The 18,279-nt window shown below is 41.2% G+C and overlaps 1 protein-coding gene across 1 annotated transcript in view; it reads right to left on the bottom strand.

The window, feature by feature from the left end:
* Nucleotides 1–334: 334 nt before the first annotated feature.
* The window catches only part of LOC134624531 (dachshund homolog 2-like), a 114,514-nt gene continuing 96,569 nt past the window's right edge, over nt 335–18,279 (bottom strand). Inside the window, exons 8-12 of the mRNA XM_063469530.1 lie at nt 15,553–15,653; nt 14,560–14,707; nt 14,244–14,405; nt 13,573–13,647; nt 335–1,781 (exon numbers count right to left, since the gene is read on the bottom strand). Coding sequence (XP_063325600.1) covers nt 1,744–1,781; nt 13,573–13,647; nt 14,244–14,405; nt 14,560–14,707; nt 15,553–15,653 — 524 coding nt within the window. The 3' untranslated portion in view covers nt 335–1,743. The remainder of the gene's footprint in view (nt 1,782–13,572; nt 13,648–14,243; nt 14,406–14,559; nt 14,708–15,552; nt 15,654–18,279) is intronic.

Genomic DNA, 18,279 nt, shown 5'->3' with positions numbered 1-18,279 from the left:
CAGCAGTCATTATAATACTGTATATTTGCAGTCAGCTCAAACCCAGAGAACAGTGACAGACTGAGAGATCATCAGGAGAAAAACGTAATAAAACAAAAATCAAGAAAATGCTGAATGTCATTTCTATCTACACTTAATATCCCTTTAAGCCCACCCACCCTGGCCCAGCCCTCCCTCGTTCCTCCCATACACTTTTCAAATAGTAATTCAACAAATAAACAAAACACGCAGTGGAATAAACAAAACTTCAACACAGTCTGCACTCTTAGTAGGTCAGAAAATCGGGAAGTGAATGCTTTCTGATGTTTGATGTTGCAGAAGAGCATCTTCACTGAAAAGTTCTCAAATCCAACAGAAAAGGAGCAAAACTGAATGAGTTATAGAAAGTTCATAAACCTTTTTTTTTTCAGGGCAGTTAAAAATAATAATAACAATAACAATAATAATAATAAAATAAACTCCCCATCTTTAGTTTGACAAACAACAGAAACTGTACTAACACTTCCTGGTAACAGGAACGGGCATCAAAATGTGAAAAGGTCAAATGTAGAGGAAGAGAATTCGACATACTTTTAGGATAGTATGTGTCTAAAAATCACTCCATTGCAATAAAAAAACAGTTTTTTGTTTTTTTGCATTTTGTTTTGTTTTTTTTGTTTTTTTTGTTTTTTCAACTCTTGCATCATTTCAGAAACTGATTCCATAGGTTTTTTTTAAGGGTGATAGAAAATACTTCATACATCGAAAAGCTGCATCCAACATTTTCAGAGTAATGCCTCCTTTACAGAGTTTGGGAGAGAGAAGACGTCGAAGAGGTAGAGGGGGAAAAAAACAAGTATGAAAGAGAGGAATAGGGCAGTGGGAATATACAGAAGGATGGGAGGGGTTTAATAAAAAGGATTTAAAAAAAATAAGAGGTAGAAATGAAATGAAGAGGTGGTAGGGAGTTCATAAGAGGGGGAAGAAAACGGTGAGTTCAAGTTAAGGAGTGTATGGAGGTTAAAATAAGCCAAACAACAACACAAAAGTTTTCCCATGCATTCTTTTCAGTCCCCGTACGGAAAATAAAAATGAATGAAACACAAGACAGAAATAGCCTCCCAAGTTGTTTTCCTCTTTTTATCTTCAGTTTTTTTCCTTCCTGATATTTTATACATGCCTCCTTTTTATTCATTTATTTATTTATTTGTGTGTTTTTTGTTTCTCTTGTCCAGCGACACACTCAGAGAGCGAGAGTTGAAACTTTTTAGCTCCTGCAAATCATCAACAGCCTTGGAATTTTTTCTTTTAACTGATTTTTCTAAATTATGTCCAACCATGTTGATTCTCATCTGTCCGAATTTGAGAGTATGTTGACGTCATCCAGCCCATTCACATCTTGCTGCCTCTTTTTTTTTTTTTCAAATCCTTGGGAATGACTTTCAGTTTTCAGTTTCGGAAACAAATGAGGAACAAGTTCTGCTGCAAGGACAGATAAAGAGGAATGAATGGAGTGAAGTTTGTCTAAAAAGAAGAAGAAGGAGAAAGAGAAGGTAGAGAGACACGCCCCAAAGTACGTCCAGATAGGGAGTTTGTCTCTTAGTAGTCCCATTTTTATCATAGCAACGTCAAAAAAAGGTCGCTTTGCAGCAAAGATAGAGTCCCGCCTGGGGAGGTCATATCTGTGGTGATCCAGGCTGCCGTGGAAGTGGGCTGGTGGAGTTCTTCTGTGCAGGGCCGGGATTCTGGAGGCGGAGTCTCCCTCTAGAACATCATGGGAGTCTTCAGAAACGGCCGCGATTCTAGGCAAAAACATAAACACGCCATTTAAAAAAGAAAAAGAAAAAAAAGGTAGCATACAAGCAGCTAGCATAGCACTCAAAGATTCCTGAATCAACAATTATCAGAATTCATGGGTATCCCTGCAATGGACTGGCGACCTGCCCAGGGTGTAACCCATGTGTCGTCCTTTGACTGGTGGGATAGTCTCCAGGCCTGCCACAACCAAAATGTTTGGGGAAATTCTAGAACAGCAAATATCTTGGTAAAAGTATAAAACTGAGTGGGGGGGGGGGGGGGGGGGGGATCCTTTGGCACAAAGTCAGAAAACTCTCAGCTTCTATCATATTTGACTGGTGATTCCAGCAATCCCTATATCCCAGTGATAATAAATTTAGATACTGCCTTAAAATAACTGAAGAACTTGTTTCTTTGGTAAAACAAACCATTGATAAAGTTATGGAAGTGATTGTAACAAACTAGGCAACTATTTTATTTTTTAATTATTTTCATTATCTATTTGGATCTTGTAACCCAGCCATGTGGGAAAGCCACAAGCCAGTGATGGTGCTGATCCCAAACCCAGATAAATGGGGAGGGCTGCATCACAAAGGGGATCTGGCATAAAACCTATGCAAAATCAAACATGCAGATCATAAAGAAGAAGATCTATGTGCATCTTGTGTCTGTCTCCTTAGTAATGTTTCAGTCCTAGGTCAGCAGACTGCAAAAAGCCCAGGTTATACATTTAGATGGTAGAACAATAATTTGTTTGCCAGACCTTTAAAATGACATTAATGGAATAATTTAATGAGAAAAAAACAGCTTCACACACAACTGGCAAAATATTAACCCCTTAACATCTACCAGGACAACCACTTAGGATAAGGTTGGAGATAAGTTGCTCTTTAAGGTCAAAGTTATTTTCCAAAACTTGTTTTGAGAACTAGAGTTCTTCTTCTTGACTAGAGTTCTTCTGCTATGAAATTTCCATTTAAGTCTGCCAAATGGGGGGAAAAAATCCTTATAAAGGGGTAGATGTGAAGCTAAGGCCCCTGTTACACAGGCCTAGAGACCAGTCTGTGACCTCCTGGAAACCACCAGTCATTGGGGGAAAATGTGTATCCCCTGACACCAACCACCCACGTGAATGAAAGTTTTGATTTTTTTTGTTCACCAGTTGTTGAAGTCTGTGAGGATTCTTGGCTGTCATGGCATCACTTAGGGGTCTGTGTGACTTGGACTTAACCCATTTCCTAACTCTAAATGCATTGCTACAGAGCAGATGAATGCTAAAAGGTTAGCCAGTTTTAAATTGTAATGATGTTTTTTTACCTTCTTAATGCAATACCTTGAGCTAGTTTGTCTGACCATCAAATGTGCCAATGGAGTGATTTTACATACTGCAAATACCCCCGTCCAGCTACTGCAAAACTGCTCAAGGAGCTGAAAATTCTTTATTGAGCAACAGGTAAGCTGTACAGTGTGTATATGATGCACTATGATCATGGTTCAAACATGGTTCTTGTAGATGCACCCATGGTATCAGTTTAAAAATCTTTCTCGAGTCATCATTTTCACAAGATTTTGAGAAAACTTGAGCTTGACTTGAACTCAAGGTCAATGAGGTTTGAACTCTTCTGTGATTTTCAGTAGATGTATCTATGCTATTAATTTGAAAATCCTCATTCTTGAGTTAGCGTGTTCACAATCTTGGTGATGCCAGCAGGGTGATGACAATAACAAAGACTGAACACTATAATTAACTAAAGGGAGGAGAGGCTAAGAACTGCTGACAATAAAGCTGGGAATCAACCTCAGTATCTAAATAATCAGCAGGTAAAAATGGGGAACTGGTATGGCCAAAAAATTTGTTTTTGTTGTTTTTATTTCCAGATTGAGAAATTGGCTAATATTAAGCTTGGGAACGACTGCACTAACCTAAAACAGAAATCCAGAAGGTGGTGACACATTATCCCTGCTCCTTTCCTACCTCCGCTGTCATATTTATACTCCCTGAAAGCTAACTCAGTAAACATTTTCCTCCAAAAATTGGCCATATGAATTAAAATTTCCACTTGTAGCAACTAAAATTGAGCTAAAGTGTCTTTAAGCGCATTAAAAATGCAGAGTTTAAAGTCTAATGAGACATTTGAACAGGAACTTCACCCTTTCTTCATGATCATTAAAGCAGGAAGTATTTTTTCTTCACTTGTTCTCCCTTTATGCCGTTTACGACAGAAATCTCGTCTCTCCAATTTTGCCAGGGTCGACTCTCCCTCCCCTCCCTCCCCTCTTTTTTCTCTCCCTCTCATTTCACCTCCGTCGTTCTCCTTCCGCTCCCCGTAGTGCTGTTGCTGCACCCACCCACACAGGAGCACGTGCGCACACTAAAACCCCGAACACACGCATGCATACAACAGGAACACACACACGCGTGCAAACCTTCCTCTCCCTGCGGTGTCATTGTTTTCTGCGAACGTTGCAAAGTGTTTACATTTCTGCATAACAGCAACCATAAACCTGCCCTCCCTCCTCTTTCCACCCTGCACTTCTCTTTCTCCTGCCCTCTACTACCTTACTACTTTTTTTAAGCTCTTAGTCATCTTCCTACCCTCTCGTTTTGTCCTCTGCTCATGATTCTTTGTTATTTGGATATGAAACAGACCCATGGTCTCTGTGTTGGACTTAAAAAAAGAAACTTTCTTAAATTTTCTCTTTCATCTCGTGCTCGCCCCTCGTTTCCTCCTTCATATTCCCTGCCTTCCCTCCTTTTCATCCCTCTCATCTCCTGCCCTTCCCTATTTTTATCACTCCACAATCCACTCAAACCCCCTCCTCTCCTCCTCTTTCATCCCTCTATTCTACATGCATCCCCTCCTCCTCCTCACCTCCCCTCTGCTCCCTCCTGTCCTCTATCTGTTACTCTCATATTATTTTTATCCCGCCCCATTCTTCTCTCTGTCCTCTCCTGTCCTTTCTTTTTCTCCTTTAGGCAGCAGGTTTGGCCCGGTGCTTAAAAATTGTCCTGCAACTTAAAGAGTGGAGAGCCGCGCTGATCCCCTCCGACAGTGCTGTCCTTAAAACTCGAACCTGTAACTTCTTCCAGTTAAAATATCAAAAACTTTCACATCAGCTTGCTTTTCTATGGCTGCGCTCATTTTTCCACTGTCCACTGGAACTAATCTGTTTTATTTTTGACCTGTTATTTATTCTTTGTTTGGTGGAAATTTTGAAAATGTCAATTCCAGGTTCCCACAGTTCCAGGAAATCTCTATAAATGTCTTGTTTTGTGCAACTAGCGGTCCAAAAGACATAAAACAGACGTAAAGCAGCAGAGCCTCACGTTTGAGCAGCTGCACCCAGAGCGTAATTTGAGATTTTGCCTGAATATTGAACTTATGTGTAAAGATTCTGCATAAGGAAGTACAAAATTATTGGCCCCGCAGGCGAATTCAGACCAGACGAGCCCAGATTTACCTTGCATTTGTGGCCCACAAGGGCAAAAGCAGGCATTTGTTTTTTATGAACGGTATCATTGAAGTAAAGGGCTTTTTTGGAAGTATAACAGTGTTTGGTAAATTCGATGTCCATCCATCCATCCATACATCCAGTTTCTGACACTTATCTGGGTCTGGGTCCAGAACAAGCCCAGACCACACTCGCCCCAGCCACCTTCTCCTGCTCATGTGGGGAAACACACGAGCATCTCTGCACCAGCTGAGAAACAGGTCTACCCCGGGGCCTCCTCCCAGTAGGACATGCCTGAAACACTACTTTATGTTTTGGTCACACACACACACCCAACTGACAACTACCCTAGGATAAAATGTATGTTCTTGGAGGTTGCTGGTAGTCACTATATGAAATTGGTTGCAAAGAAGTATACTGTGTTGCACAACCTCTTTGTGATTGCCTTTGGCTTCAAACTAAAGGTTGTGCGTTATTCGATGCATTTGACAGTGAACAGTCTCCATTCTATTACCCACTTTTCCCGGTTTTGCTACCACTCAGCGAGTGTTTGCAGACGTGATCTATCGAAGCGACAATCTGCTTCCAACCAAAGCAATCTTAAGGAGACTTTTGGTAAGCACTCCCTTGGTGACCGATTTTATCTATCAACACTCAGCAAATGCCAACATGGAAATTCCTCAGAGGTTGTCAGGGGGTTGCCAACCAGTCTCTAGGCCTGCGTGACTGAGACCTTAGGTAGCACTTTACTCACTGTTCATTTATTTAGATTACAGACCACTTAAGAATGTAAATAATGTAAGAGTATATACATTCACAATAGCAAATGTAAGTTCAAAGTAATACGTGATGTATTACTGTTTGACTGAACTGTGTGTGTTTAGGAAGAGCACAAGAGGCCCATGGTCAGGAAAATCAGTCCATGCTCCAGGGATATTTGTGGGTCAAATTAAACTACATTGTGGACATGGACAGTTGGAGACCCAACAGCCAGGCACTCATTCCTGGTAGACTATTTTGAAGTCCACGGCACAGGGCTCAGTTTGCAGAGTCACGAAAAAACAGTTAGGACGTCCACACAGACCCTCAAGCTCATTGTCTGATGATAAAATTTACATTTAGTTATTATTAATAAAATTAACGCAGCTTAAGTCTTTCCCCCATAAAGTATAAAATCTGTATTTAATGCCACATGATGACCCTCCCTGTACCCTTAATGACAAGTTGTGACACCTCGCTATATTTAAATAAAGGCCTACATTGTGTTTCCCTGAGCATAAATTTATAGATGCAGTTTGTGGTCCATAATTCATAAAGACATATGTATGGATTAAATTTAACCATTAATTTAAATTGACTCTTTTCCAGTCTTGGTACTTTTCCTTTGGTGGGGGCCAGAAGTTCTTCAAGTGAAGAGTCCTCCAAAGTGCAATCAACACAGCTGTGGATGCTCAGAAGAAAGCAAACTGCCAAACTTTTATTGATAATCTCATAATATGCAAACATTTTAAAACATCAATATTACAGTATGCTGTTGCAACACTGTGTGCATGTATTTTGAGTTTTAGACTGTTGGGTGGAACCAAATGAAACCTCAAGCCAACACATCATGCTGGGCAAAAATGCTTTCCAATATTTTCCTCGAGGAAAGAAAAAACAAATAATCAACAAAAATACATCTGTAATAAAAGTAATTGTTACTTGAAGCCCTTAATGAATTGTCTAGTACTTAATCATTTTTAAAAAATAGCACCAAATGTGTCCATCGCATTTTTCCCAAAGCCCAAATCAACAAATCACTTGTTTTGTTCACGAAACGCCCAAATATTCAGTTCAGTGTCAAAGAAGACAAAAGAAAACCAGGAAGCTGTGAATTACTGGCTGTTTCTGCTCCAAACATTCATTTTCAGACTAATAATAACTCGCTTTTTTTCGCGTTTTTCCTTTTTCTTCTCTGATGTTTTATTACTGATTTCTTTTCTTCAAATTATCTGTCTGCTAAACTAAAATAAATAACAAAACATGAAGTAGCTGAGTCTTTGTGAGTCTGAGTCTTGCCTTTTTGTAACTGCTTCGGCACATTTCCCTCTCACCTCTATCTGTCACTATAAAATACACCTCCAGCCCACGTGCACGTGCGTGTGTGTGTGTGTGTTTGCTGTCGTAGTTAAAAATGACGCTGACCTGCCTTGTTAAAAGTCTATCAGCAGGGTGGAGAAAATGTCACCAGGTCTTGGAACAAGGTCACATTTTTCAACTCCGTCCCAAGGAACCTGCTTAGTCTTCCTCCACCTTCTCCACTCCTCCTCCTCCTGCTGCCCTCCTTTCCCACCTCTTCCTCTACTGCACCCCACTTTTCCTCTCCGGTTTGTTCATCTTTTTTAATCCTCACTGTTTCCTTTCTTCTCTAACCCTTCCTCTGCTCCCCCTTCACGTGTCCGGGACTCCATATAAAAATTATGTCCATATACGCACGGACACCCTCTCATCCTGCTCTTTCCACCTAACATCTGGTAACCTTTGATTTTTCCCTTTTCTTTTCCCATACATTTACTCTTATCCCTGTCTTCCTTTGCTTTCTTCCCCTCGCTCCATCAACCTTTTCTCCCTGCTTCATTTTACTGCTTTTAACTCATCATCCTCTTCCTCTCTTCCACTTACCTTTCCCTATCCTTTCTTTTCATTCATTCTGACATCATTTTCCTCTTCTCTTTCTCCATCTCAGTCAAACCTTTCTCCCTTTTCTCCGTCCTCCATCTTATTTGTCCCTTCTCTTGCTTGTTTTCACTCCACACCCTCCTTCTTTTCCAGCCCATATTTGCCTTTTCCCTCTCAAATCCTTCCCTTTTCGCATCTCTCTTTTTCCCAAATCGCCCTTTCTCTCCCATTTCTCTTCCTACTTTTGGCCATGTTTCTATTTTATATTCCTTCAGTTTTCCCCCTTTCACCATCTCAATCATTTAACTTCCTCCTTCAGAGCCTCCCGCCCCCCAACCTCTAAATCTTCTCCACTTTCTTCGCCCTCTCCTCCTTTCTAACTTCCTTTTCTCTGTTCTTAATTTCCCTCAATTCTTTTTTTTTACATGGCCAATTAGCCTGGTCAGCTTTTAACAACCAAATGAAACCGATCTCACTTCCTTTCTTTTTAACCCTCTCTCGCTTTCCCTCCCTTGCTTATCGTTTTTCCCTCCCTTCGTTCTCTCTCTTTTTGATTGTAATGCGATGTCTTTCTTTGTATTCAGCACTTTTCTTCCTCACTCGTTAATTAAGAGTGTGGAAGGTGAGAGAGGCAGGGGAGAGGTGTGTGTGTGTGTTTGTGTGTAAGTAAACCACCATAGGTGCAAAATGCTTTTATGGCAGGAGGGATGAGTGTGTATTTGTCTATGTGTGTGTGTGCAAAGGGGTCCTACTGGGCCAATCAACATTAATGAAATCAGGTGGGTCTGTGTGTGTGTGTGTGTGTGTGTGTGTGTGTTTGTCGGAGTGCTTGGCTTGCAGAAGAGAGGGGATCTAAAAGGGGTCTAAAGAGGAGTGAGAGCTAATTAGAGTTCCCTGTCTCACAAGAGTGTGGATCAAACACACACAGAAATGCACAACTACAGGTACAGAGCACACACACACACACGGTGTGCGCCTGTAGATATTCATTTATACACACGCAGAGTTTCAAGTGAAGGTTTTCAATGTCAGGGAGGACTGAGCACAGCTGGTGGAAAGAGGACAACACATGCATACTAACACAGACGCACACACCGGCACTGTACTTGTGAGGACCCTCATTGGCATAATGCACTTCCAAACCAATAACTCGGACTTGGACCTTTCCTCCACTTCAGCTCAACTTTTCAACCCCCTCCACCTGAAAACAGTCAGACTCCAGCGCCGCTTCCTTCAGGTTATGTTCATCTGCGGCCGGAGGTTAAAGTGGGCCGGACCCATCCGCAGAGGTGCACCTTTGATTAATAAGTAAATAAGTCTGATTGGCAGTTTCATAAATAATAAAGTAAAGTAAGTTCATTTTTCATGTGCTACAGCCTGCCGTTCTTTCCACCCGAGGCCACGGAGATGCTCAACAAATCAGAAACTAATGTCACCGCACAGTCCCACCCCGCAACCAACACACGTCCTTTTAACAGTTGGCACTCGTTTTATCCATTTTCATCTATGTGTGCCAAAGACATCACCGATTTACTATCGCCTATTTAATCCCAACAGTAGCCATGCTCTTATTTTGAAAGAGCCTAGACTTAACCACCAAGCTCCAGGCCTTCCTGTCTTGTGTTTTTCCTTAAGGTCATCTGATCAGGTCGCCGTTATAGTCTCTCATCCTGGACCACAGCTGGAGATGGTGGTGGTACTTATTCTGCTTTGCAGCGTTAGTGAGCGACACTCAGGAGCACCATCAGTCCAAGAAGGTGGACTTTGTGGAGGTGGTGGTACTATGTATTTTTCTTTACATTTTGGGTGTGGCTGCTTGCATGTCTTACCGCCACCACCTCAGCGTCAACGGCTGTTACACACCAAGCGCATTGTGAAAAAAACAAGAACATTAAATTCTGAATTTTTTGGATCCAAAGTTGTCCAAAAGTGTTAGTTTTTGTTAAAAATTCATCCTCAAAAATGCACACAAATAAAAAATGAAATCGACATCAAGCATTAATGAGATGGTCCTGCTGGTTCTAAACAAGAAAATTAAGAAACTGAGATTCTGGGTTCATCCAGTTCTCAGGAGAAGGCAGCAGCAGGGAGAATGTGATGGCTTGATCCAGCAGTTGAAGCTTTCGTACATATTTCAGGATGTCAGTGGAGCACTTTGAGCTCAGAGTTGGGACCACATTTCAGGAGGCAGAGAGCGATTTGAGAACACCATTTCAGAGGTATAATCAGTATTGTTGCACGTTTTGAGCTACAAGCACACCTGTTGCCAAATGCAGTGGTCTGATTGGGCATATCTGTTTATTCTGAATTTGTCCGGCGACATCACGTGGTTCGTGTGATTAACAGGGGAGTCTAAAACATTTTTAGCTTGCTTAATTGTTATGCGTCTGATGTGCAGAGGCCTTAATTCAATGGGAAAAAAATCTAATCTACTCAACAAACATCACCAAACAAATGCGTGTCCATCTGTTCTGCTACACAGCGGCACTGTAGCTGTATTTACAGAGAGTTTACAACATTACTGGATGTAAACTTTACTTTTAAAGATGGAGAGAGCTGCCAGAAAGACAGGGCAGCAGAGGATGTCGTGGTGTTTTTAAGGATAAAGTCTGCTCATCAACTTAATTTGATAAAGTGGAAGAAATTTAAAGCCCACACGAGTATTGCCACTTATTTATGAGTTACATTATCAGACAGGCTATATAATGTGTTGTTAAAGTTCCATTTTGGTTCTTTTACATTGAAAAATATATTTTAAATGAACAATTTTTTGTTATTTAAAGGTTCGTTGAGAGTATTAATAATTTTTTAATAAGTTCTTGTAGTAAAATTTGAGGTAATGGATTGGTTAGGTTAGATCATGGTGGCATTTGATTATTCATTTTAAGCTGGAAAGCAGCCATGAAACTACAACAGTCCAGTGACAGTATGAGAGTTATGGGAGCTTGTTTCTTGTTTGCATAGATAAGCTGAAATTTTAGGTTATTATCTCAAAATTTAGAGTGAGGAAGTTGAAACTTTGAGATAATAACCTGAAATTTTGACTTGTGGATGGGTAATTTTTTTCTTACAGTGGTGCAAACAAGCTTTCCCACCATACAACACAGAACAGAGCTGGCTAAATCCACAAAGTCTAGTAACCCCCAGAGCGGCAGCAGTAGCACTGGTCAGAAAACAGGCATGTCACTTTTTCCTAAACTGCCAAATCCCACTTTAACCTTCTATTTGACTAAACTGTCGTCTCACTTTCAGGCAGCTTGAACTGAAGTTGTCAGGACGAGTGCAGAACTTGCGACTCTCTCATTTGAGCCCAGGCTGTAGTTAAACGCAGGTCACGAAATCAGTTTTGCTTGAGTTAGACACGACTGTGGTTTTAGTGAAATATAAATAAACTCACTCTGGAATTTGTCTTTAAACCAGACTCAGATCTTTTCTTTAACCAAGTGCTGCTGGCATCTAAAAATAACCCGGCATATGTTTAGTCTCTGCAACTCTCAAAATATGTTGATTAACCTTACTACAGTCCTTTTAAAATGTGTTTGCTGTGAGTAAGTAATAACAAAGAATTTACAAAATGACTAAGCTTTTAAGAAAGTATGCACTCTATTAAAATGTCTTCCAACTGAACAGCTCACTACTTTTGAAGAAATGTAAACTCAAATAAATACAAGTTTTGACTTAAAGATTGATCTTTCTCTTTGCTTCACTTTGCAAAATCTTTGTTAAATAATGCCCTTTGTCTTTGAAAATTGAAACAATTTCCAAAAGATTGTCAAGGATGTTTTTAATGTTGTTGCTCTCTTTCCTCTTACTTTCTGTATTTACCCCACCTCCCCGAGTAAGCTCTTGATGATGGTGGGGAGAAAGAAGTCCCCAATGACAGGAAGAGCCATGTGGAAGAACCAGACCCAGCCAGAAGCTACCTTCTGCTATGACAGGCTTTTTAATAAGCATGTCCCTATTTTCTTAATTGTTCAACCTATAGTTTCATTTTAAAATAATCCAAAAATATTGTTTATCTTTTTCTAAAACTTTATACATTTCTTAAAAACCTTAAACTGGTCCAGACAAAGATGGAAGTACAAGAAGATGTGCACACAAATACACTTAGTACACTCACCAGCTACTTTGTCAGGTACACCCAGAGCCCTTAAGTAAGTCAGAGTTGTGTCAGCTGGGGTTCAGAATTCAGGGTTGTCACGTGGGTCATGTACAGGTGCATAGAAGGCAGTTGAAACACTGCATATGAAACTTCTGTGCTATTATATCTTTATCGCGCACCTAGCGTATTTTGATAACTTTCAGAACTACTGTATGGGGCGATCGTGGCTCAAGAGTTGGGAGTTCGCCTGTAATCGGAAGGTTGCCGGTTCGAGCCCCGGCTCGGACAGTTTCGGTCGTTGTGTCCTTGGGCAAGACACTTCACCTGTTGCCTACTGGTGGTGGTCAGAGGGCCGGTGGCGCCAGTGTCCGGCAGCCTCGCCTCTGTCAGTGCGCCCCAGGGTGGCTGTGGCTACAATGTAGCTTGCCATCACCTGTGCGTGAATGGGTGGATGACTGAAGGTGTAAAGCGCTTTGGGGTCCTTAGGGACTGGAAAAGCGCTATACAAATACAGGCCATTTACCATTTACTGTAAGGCTCCAAGATCTGCCATTGCTGTAAAAAAAACAAAAACAAAACTCCACTGGAATGAACGGAGATGACGCAAACTCTTCCATTTAATGGCTCTGGATACACCTGGTCAGTTGCTTGCTAATGCAGAACTCTAATCAGCCAAATCACATACAGGTATGCAGACATAGTCAAGATGACCTGCTGAAAGCCTGCAAGTTCTCAGCCATCGAGGTCAGGGTAGGCTTTAGAACTTTAAAATAAAGTTAAGGTGAAGAAGTTTTTAAGTGGAGTGGGAGATTCACATCATGGCTGACAAATCTGCAGCAGCTGTGTGATGCTGTCATGTCAATGGACCAAAATCTCTGAGGAATGGTTCCAGAACTTGTCAAATGTGCGCCACGAAGAATGAAGGCAGTTCTGAAGGTACAAGGAGCTCCAGCCTGCTAGTAGAAGTGGCTGGCAAGTATTAATTTTCAGTGTTTGTTGCTCAGTTGGTTTCCCAAACAGTGTTTATGCAGAATAATGGGCCAATAAGAACTTTTCAAACTGGTCCAAAAACCAAACAAGTAGCCTTGATACAAAGTCGCTTTTGCCAAGTAGCTCAGTCACTCTGTTTCTTCTTGTTGTTGGTAATCTCAATGACATGTTCTTTTAGTCATTTTATAGAAAAACGTGTTTCTACAGGACAGTTAAAAAAAAAAAAAGCAGGATTAGTTCCCATGAACATTATTTACTGTCAAATCTAAAACAGCCCCACGCTGGAATTCCAGGCACAGAGAGCTTAAAGCCCTGCGTATTGACACGCAGCTGTCACACACTTAAACGTAAACTCTGTGAAATATTTACAGTCGTCGTCACATGCGTGTCTGTTGAGGTGCACATCAAAGGGAGGCCACTGCGCCTGCTTAACGTCTCCACTGATCTCAAATGGGCCCCAACACACACATGTGCCTGCCATGTGTGTATCTGTTAACGTATGGCACTTTGCGTCATGTTGTTTGCGTGTGTGTGTATCGGCGTGACTGTGTCTGAATGAGCACGCGCTTGTGTGTGTGTGTGTGTTTGGATACCTTGTACAGCGCCGTTGTCTTGCTGGTTCCCATTAACTTCAGGTTTGTCCTCGGCTACAGCAGCGTCTGGTTTGCAACACAAAGACAAGACAGAGTCTCAGTGGGTCGGCCAATAAAAAACAAACAGCACCTTGTAACTGCCGTGCAGGTGAAAGACAAACTGGATCCACAGAGGGTCCAGCCCCAGACAGAGTTTTTTTTTTTCTTTTTTCTTCGTGAGAATTACATCGGTGGGCGTTGCTTTGCTTCTTTTCTCCTTATTAATGATAAACAGACATAGTCACTGCCATCGGCCTGCACAGGAACACCAACCTGAAGCAAACGTGGAGCTGCTTCTACAAGACGTAGTGCTGCAAACTGTGCTGGCGTTGTTTTTCTGCAGCGGTGCCACACAGACAGATTAACTGCACGTTTACTGCTGCTGGTGATTATTCCGAATTTTATGGAAGGACGACAGAAAAACAGCAGCAGCCTGTAACTCTGCTTTAAGCTGCTTGTTAGGGTAAACAAGAGGCTGGAGGGGGGAAAATCATTCATCTAACAGGCAAACATTTAAGCAGTTTTAAACGCAGGCAGTTCAAGCTAAAGCGACAAAGGGAAGAATTTAAAAAGACGAAAGAAGAAGAAGTAGGAGGCGGCGAGAAAACAAAACCATTCTTTTTTGTTGTTGTTGTTGTTGTTGGCAGCGTGCAGCGGCTCAGGAGAAGGGGAGGACGAGGACGAGTGTTTCAGAGCGTCCTCCACTCTCTCCCTCCTCTTCGACTCGAACTCCAGCGCCTCCTGCAGCTTCCTCTTGGCCTTCTTCTCCTTCTTCAGCCGCTTCTGGATGGAGGCTGCAGGAAGAAGATAGCTCGTCTTGTATCTACCATGTAACTCATTGGCAAATTTCCATTCTTTCTAACGGCCCCTTTATGTTCTAACATTGCTTTTGAGGCTCATCTTCAAAGAACTTGTCAAATGCCCCCCTCCTCCTCCTCCTCCTCTAACCTCTGCTCTGTAGTTCAGAGGTGAGCTGTCGTTCCAGACTCTCTCTCATCTCCCGTTCCCTGTAGAGCTCCATCTTCAGCTCCCTCTTCTCCGCCTGGATCTGTTTGTCCTGCGCCCGGGCGTTCTCCACAGCCACCTTCAGCAGGCCCTGGGTGCACAGATTGGAGTTTATAACCTCTAACACTGTTCAGGACGTGCAGATGAGGCAGAAACCTGCCGTGTTGTCAGTGTTTAAATTAGGAGTACTTAGAAAAAAGAAGAAAGGAAATTAAATCCCAATTTGTATATATGAATTTTTATTTTGTTAAAGTGCATCTGCCAAATTATATTATTTTTACAGATTTTTAATTTTTTTATGTCAATTTAAGTTAAATCATCAACTTTCAAGGACTTCTTTAGTGAAACAGAGAGCTGAGGAGAGAAATGTCACAATTACAGACTGTGACCATACATGTTTGTTTCCTTACTTTAGTTGGCTAAATACACATGCTCATTACAAATGCATCAGTTCTGTTACATCATGTTCAAGTGACTGTTTAACTCATTAACCCACTGTCCCTCCTCTGCACATGTCCAAACTTTGTCTTCAAACCACTCAACCTGAGCTGTCCCTCATTTCTAATCGTGTCCACCTTGCCTTTTTAACAGCACCACCATCTACATCCTCTTCATCTTTCTCTCACAGATCACTCCTCGTCACCCACTCTGTTCGTCACCTCTCTTTGTTGACCCCAGGTATTCAAACTCATCCACCCTCACTACCTCTTCTCCTTTCCACCTGCATCCCTCTCATTCACACACACGTATTCTGTCTTGCTTCTCATTCCAAACATATGCAACCATAAGAATTATATGACCTAATGTAATACTGCTGTAGTGTTCTTTGCAGTAGCATTAAAAAAGTGCAATAAGTCCCTCGTACTCCTGGAGTCCATCTGCTGCCTTTTCCCAGCGGCTGTTAAAGCGACAGTGACAGTGAGAACAGCATCACACCTGTATGTTGGTGAGGAGGGTCTCCACTGACGACAGGCCGTCAGCGAACAGGAACGGAGCAGGAAACCCGGGCGGCAGGGTTTGTCCCAGCGGAGACTCCTCTGTGAGAAACAGTGAACAGAGCAGGCAACTTTAAATATTTTGGACCTGATGAAATGGTTTATTTGCCTGGTTCATTTAAGATGCTGTCTTAATTTATGAGGACCCTGCTCCACAAATTCAAAAAAAGAAGAAAGGTTCCTTCGACAGTACTTGTCACGAAGTCAGAGTGAAGTTTATGAAATGTTTACTAAGGTATAAAAGGCAACGAAGCAGCGTCACAGAAATCAATTACACCAAACACACACACACACACACACACACACACTCTGAGGTCGTTAGTATTCAGACAATCATGTGGGTACTAATTGGCAAGGATTAAAGACATCCTTGATTTGTGTGTGTATGCGTGTGTGTTCATTGTGGTGCGTCACTGTGTCTGCTCAGCCCTTAATGCCTAACACACTGACAACTGGGTTAACTCTGCTGTGAAATTAACGCTGATTAAGATGCACTCTAACACACACACACACACACACACAAAATCTTCATCCCCTATCTGCCACTTCATCCACACATCCTCGACTACCTTTCCCATCGTTCCCAGATCTTCCTTCATAATTTATTTCTCCACCTCAGCTCATCTCTTTTCTTCATCTTCATCTTTTCATGCTTCTTTTTTCCCTCCGTTACTCTTTTCCCCATTTCCTTAAATCCATCTCAGGTTATCCTTTCTATCATTTCAACCCCTTTTCTCTTCCCTGCTCCTTTCCTTATTTCTCTGCACTTACTCTGCAATTAATTTCCTTATTTCTGTTCCTCCTTCTATGTTAAGCTTCTAGTTTGTGGTTTTTGGCTACTTGGAGTGGTGGAAACAAGCTTTAAGGTAGAAACTGACCATCTTCCAGTTGCAGGTCCAGTAACTGACACACCTTTAGCTCTGTTTTTGGTCCCTACGAACATTTTTGTCACTTCTGAATGACCCACTGTGGTATAACGTCCTATAAAGCTCTTCTCGGCAAGCAGAGCCAGAGGTTCGACTCATAATTCTCTGCAAGTTTGCCACTATGAGCAAGCCCTTTTACACTAACTACAATATTTGTTATTTCTCATTTATAGCTGCTTTGAGCCTCAAAATGCTTCTTTTTCTGCTTTATCTCCTTATTATGTTTCCGTCTTCACTGATTCATCACCTCCATTTTTTTTATTCCTCTGCTTTTCACTCAGACCTCTAAAATAAATAATGAATAAATAAATTAAGGGTAGAGACGGTGAAGAGGTGGAAGAGCAGAGAATGATTTAAGAAAAAAAGGTAGATTAAATAAGGAGCACAAACAAGGAGATAGTAAAGGAAGAAAAACAGGAGCTGGAGGAAATGGTTGGATCAGTGTTAGACATATTTGAGCTTTTATTTTGAAAAATCAATAGATGGTGAAAGACAGATTTATTGTTGGCTGGCTACAATTTGAAGTTCATACCATTCATACTACAGCTCATACTACTAAAGAAAGAATAAAAAACACTATGAATGAAATTTCATGTCAACTTCCAAGTTTCCATTTAAATAAAAGACACAATAAAAATACAACCAAGGATTTGAAGGCGCTGTCAGGTCATTTTTGATAACAAGTTTGGTTTATTATGTTGCTCTGCTACAGTAATTACTGCAGTATACCGTCCAGATGGAGCGAGGCCACAGGGAACATTATGGAGTCTGTTAACACCCCAGAGAGGAGCGGCAGCACTTCCTGTGTCTTTTTGTGGCTTTTAAAAGTTTTTTTACTCAATACATAATTTTTAAAATTCTTGTTAAATCACTCTCCAACAATACCAACTACACTACAGACACAGTAAATATTGTAGGTTACTTTTCTGTCTATCTGAAAATAAAACATAAAATAGACTTCTTAAAAAAATTATTTTTAGCACATAAACTCCAAAAGACTTAGGAGTCACAAATTATCCTAACATATGTATTTTGGTCTAGAGTGAATCATTTGTACAATATTTGATTTTTGTGGCATTTAACGATCTTAAATTTACCTGGAAGGCAAAGACTGCATTATATACATGGAAAAATGTAGGTCTGTTTATTATTTATAACTAATGTATAAAGAACGTATATAGAATAATTCTAAACTTCAATTAAATGGTAAATGTACTTAAAGCAGCTTCTTACAAAAGGGCTCATTCAGCCACATATGTGCTTTTTTCCATACCAAGAACTTTGAATCTAACGTTCACGGGATCTTGCCCATAGACTTTTTGACATGCAGGTTGGAGGAACCAGAATCAAACCACCATCCTTCCAATTAGTAGATCCAATCAAACTCAACAACTTGATTTGTAACATGTCCTTTTTTAGAATGTCAAAATGCAACAGCACAACAAGCTGTTAAAAAAACAAACAAAAAAACAGTCTGCTTGATGGACTTTTTGTGCTTTCCAGCGTCCTCTGCAGTGCGTCACCCCTCTTTCACCCACATCTGAAAATCTCCAGACAGGAAAGGAGACGACCCCGTTCATTTACCGACATCAAAAGCAGTCTTTGGGAGTTTCAGAGTCAAGTAAATATGCGTAAATGATCCGGTTCTGTAAAGCGTTCTGCAGAATGACGCTCAGGTTAGGGTTCATCCTTTCACACGCAGGAGTGCGGCTGCTCCATCATTCAAAAAAATTTCTTCACAG

This window comes from Pelmatolapia mariae, linkage group LG3_W, assembly GCF_036321145.2.
Source record: "Pelmatolapia mariae isolate MD_Pm_ZW linkage group LG3_W, Pm_UMD_F_2, whole genome shotgun sequence".
Classification (NCBI taxonomy): domain Eukaryota; kingdom Metazoa; phylum Chordata; class Actinopteri; order Cichliformes; family Cichlidae; genus Pelmatolapia; species Pelmatolapia mariae.
This window is presented reverse-complemented; position numbering and strand designations above follow the sequence as displayed.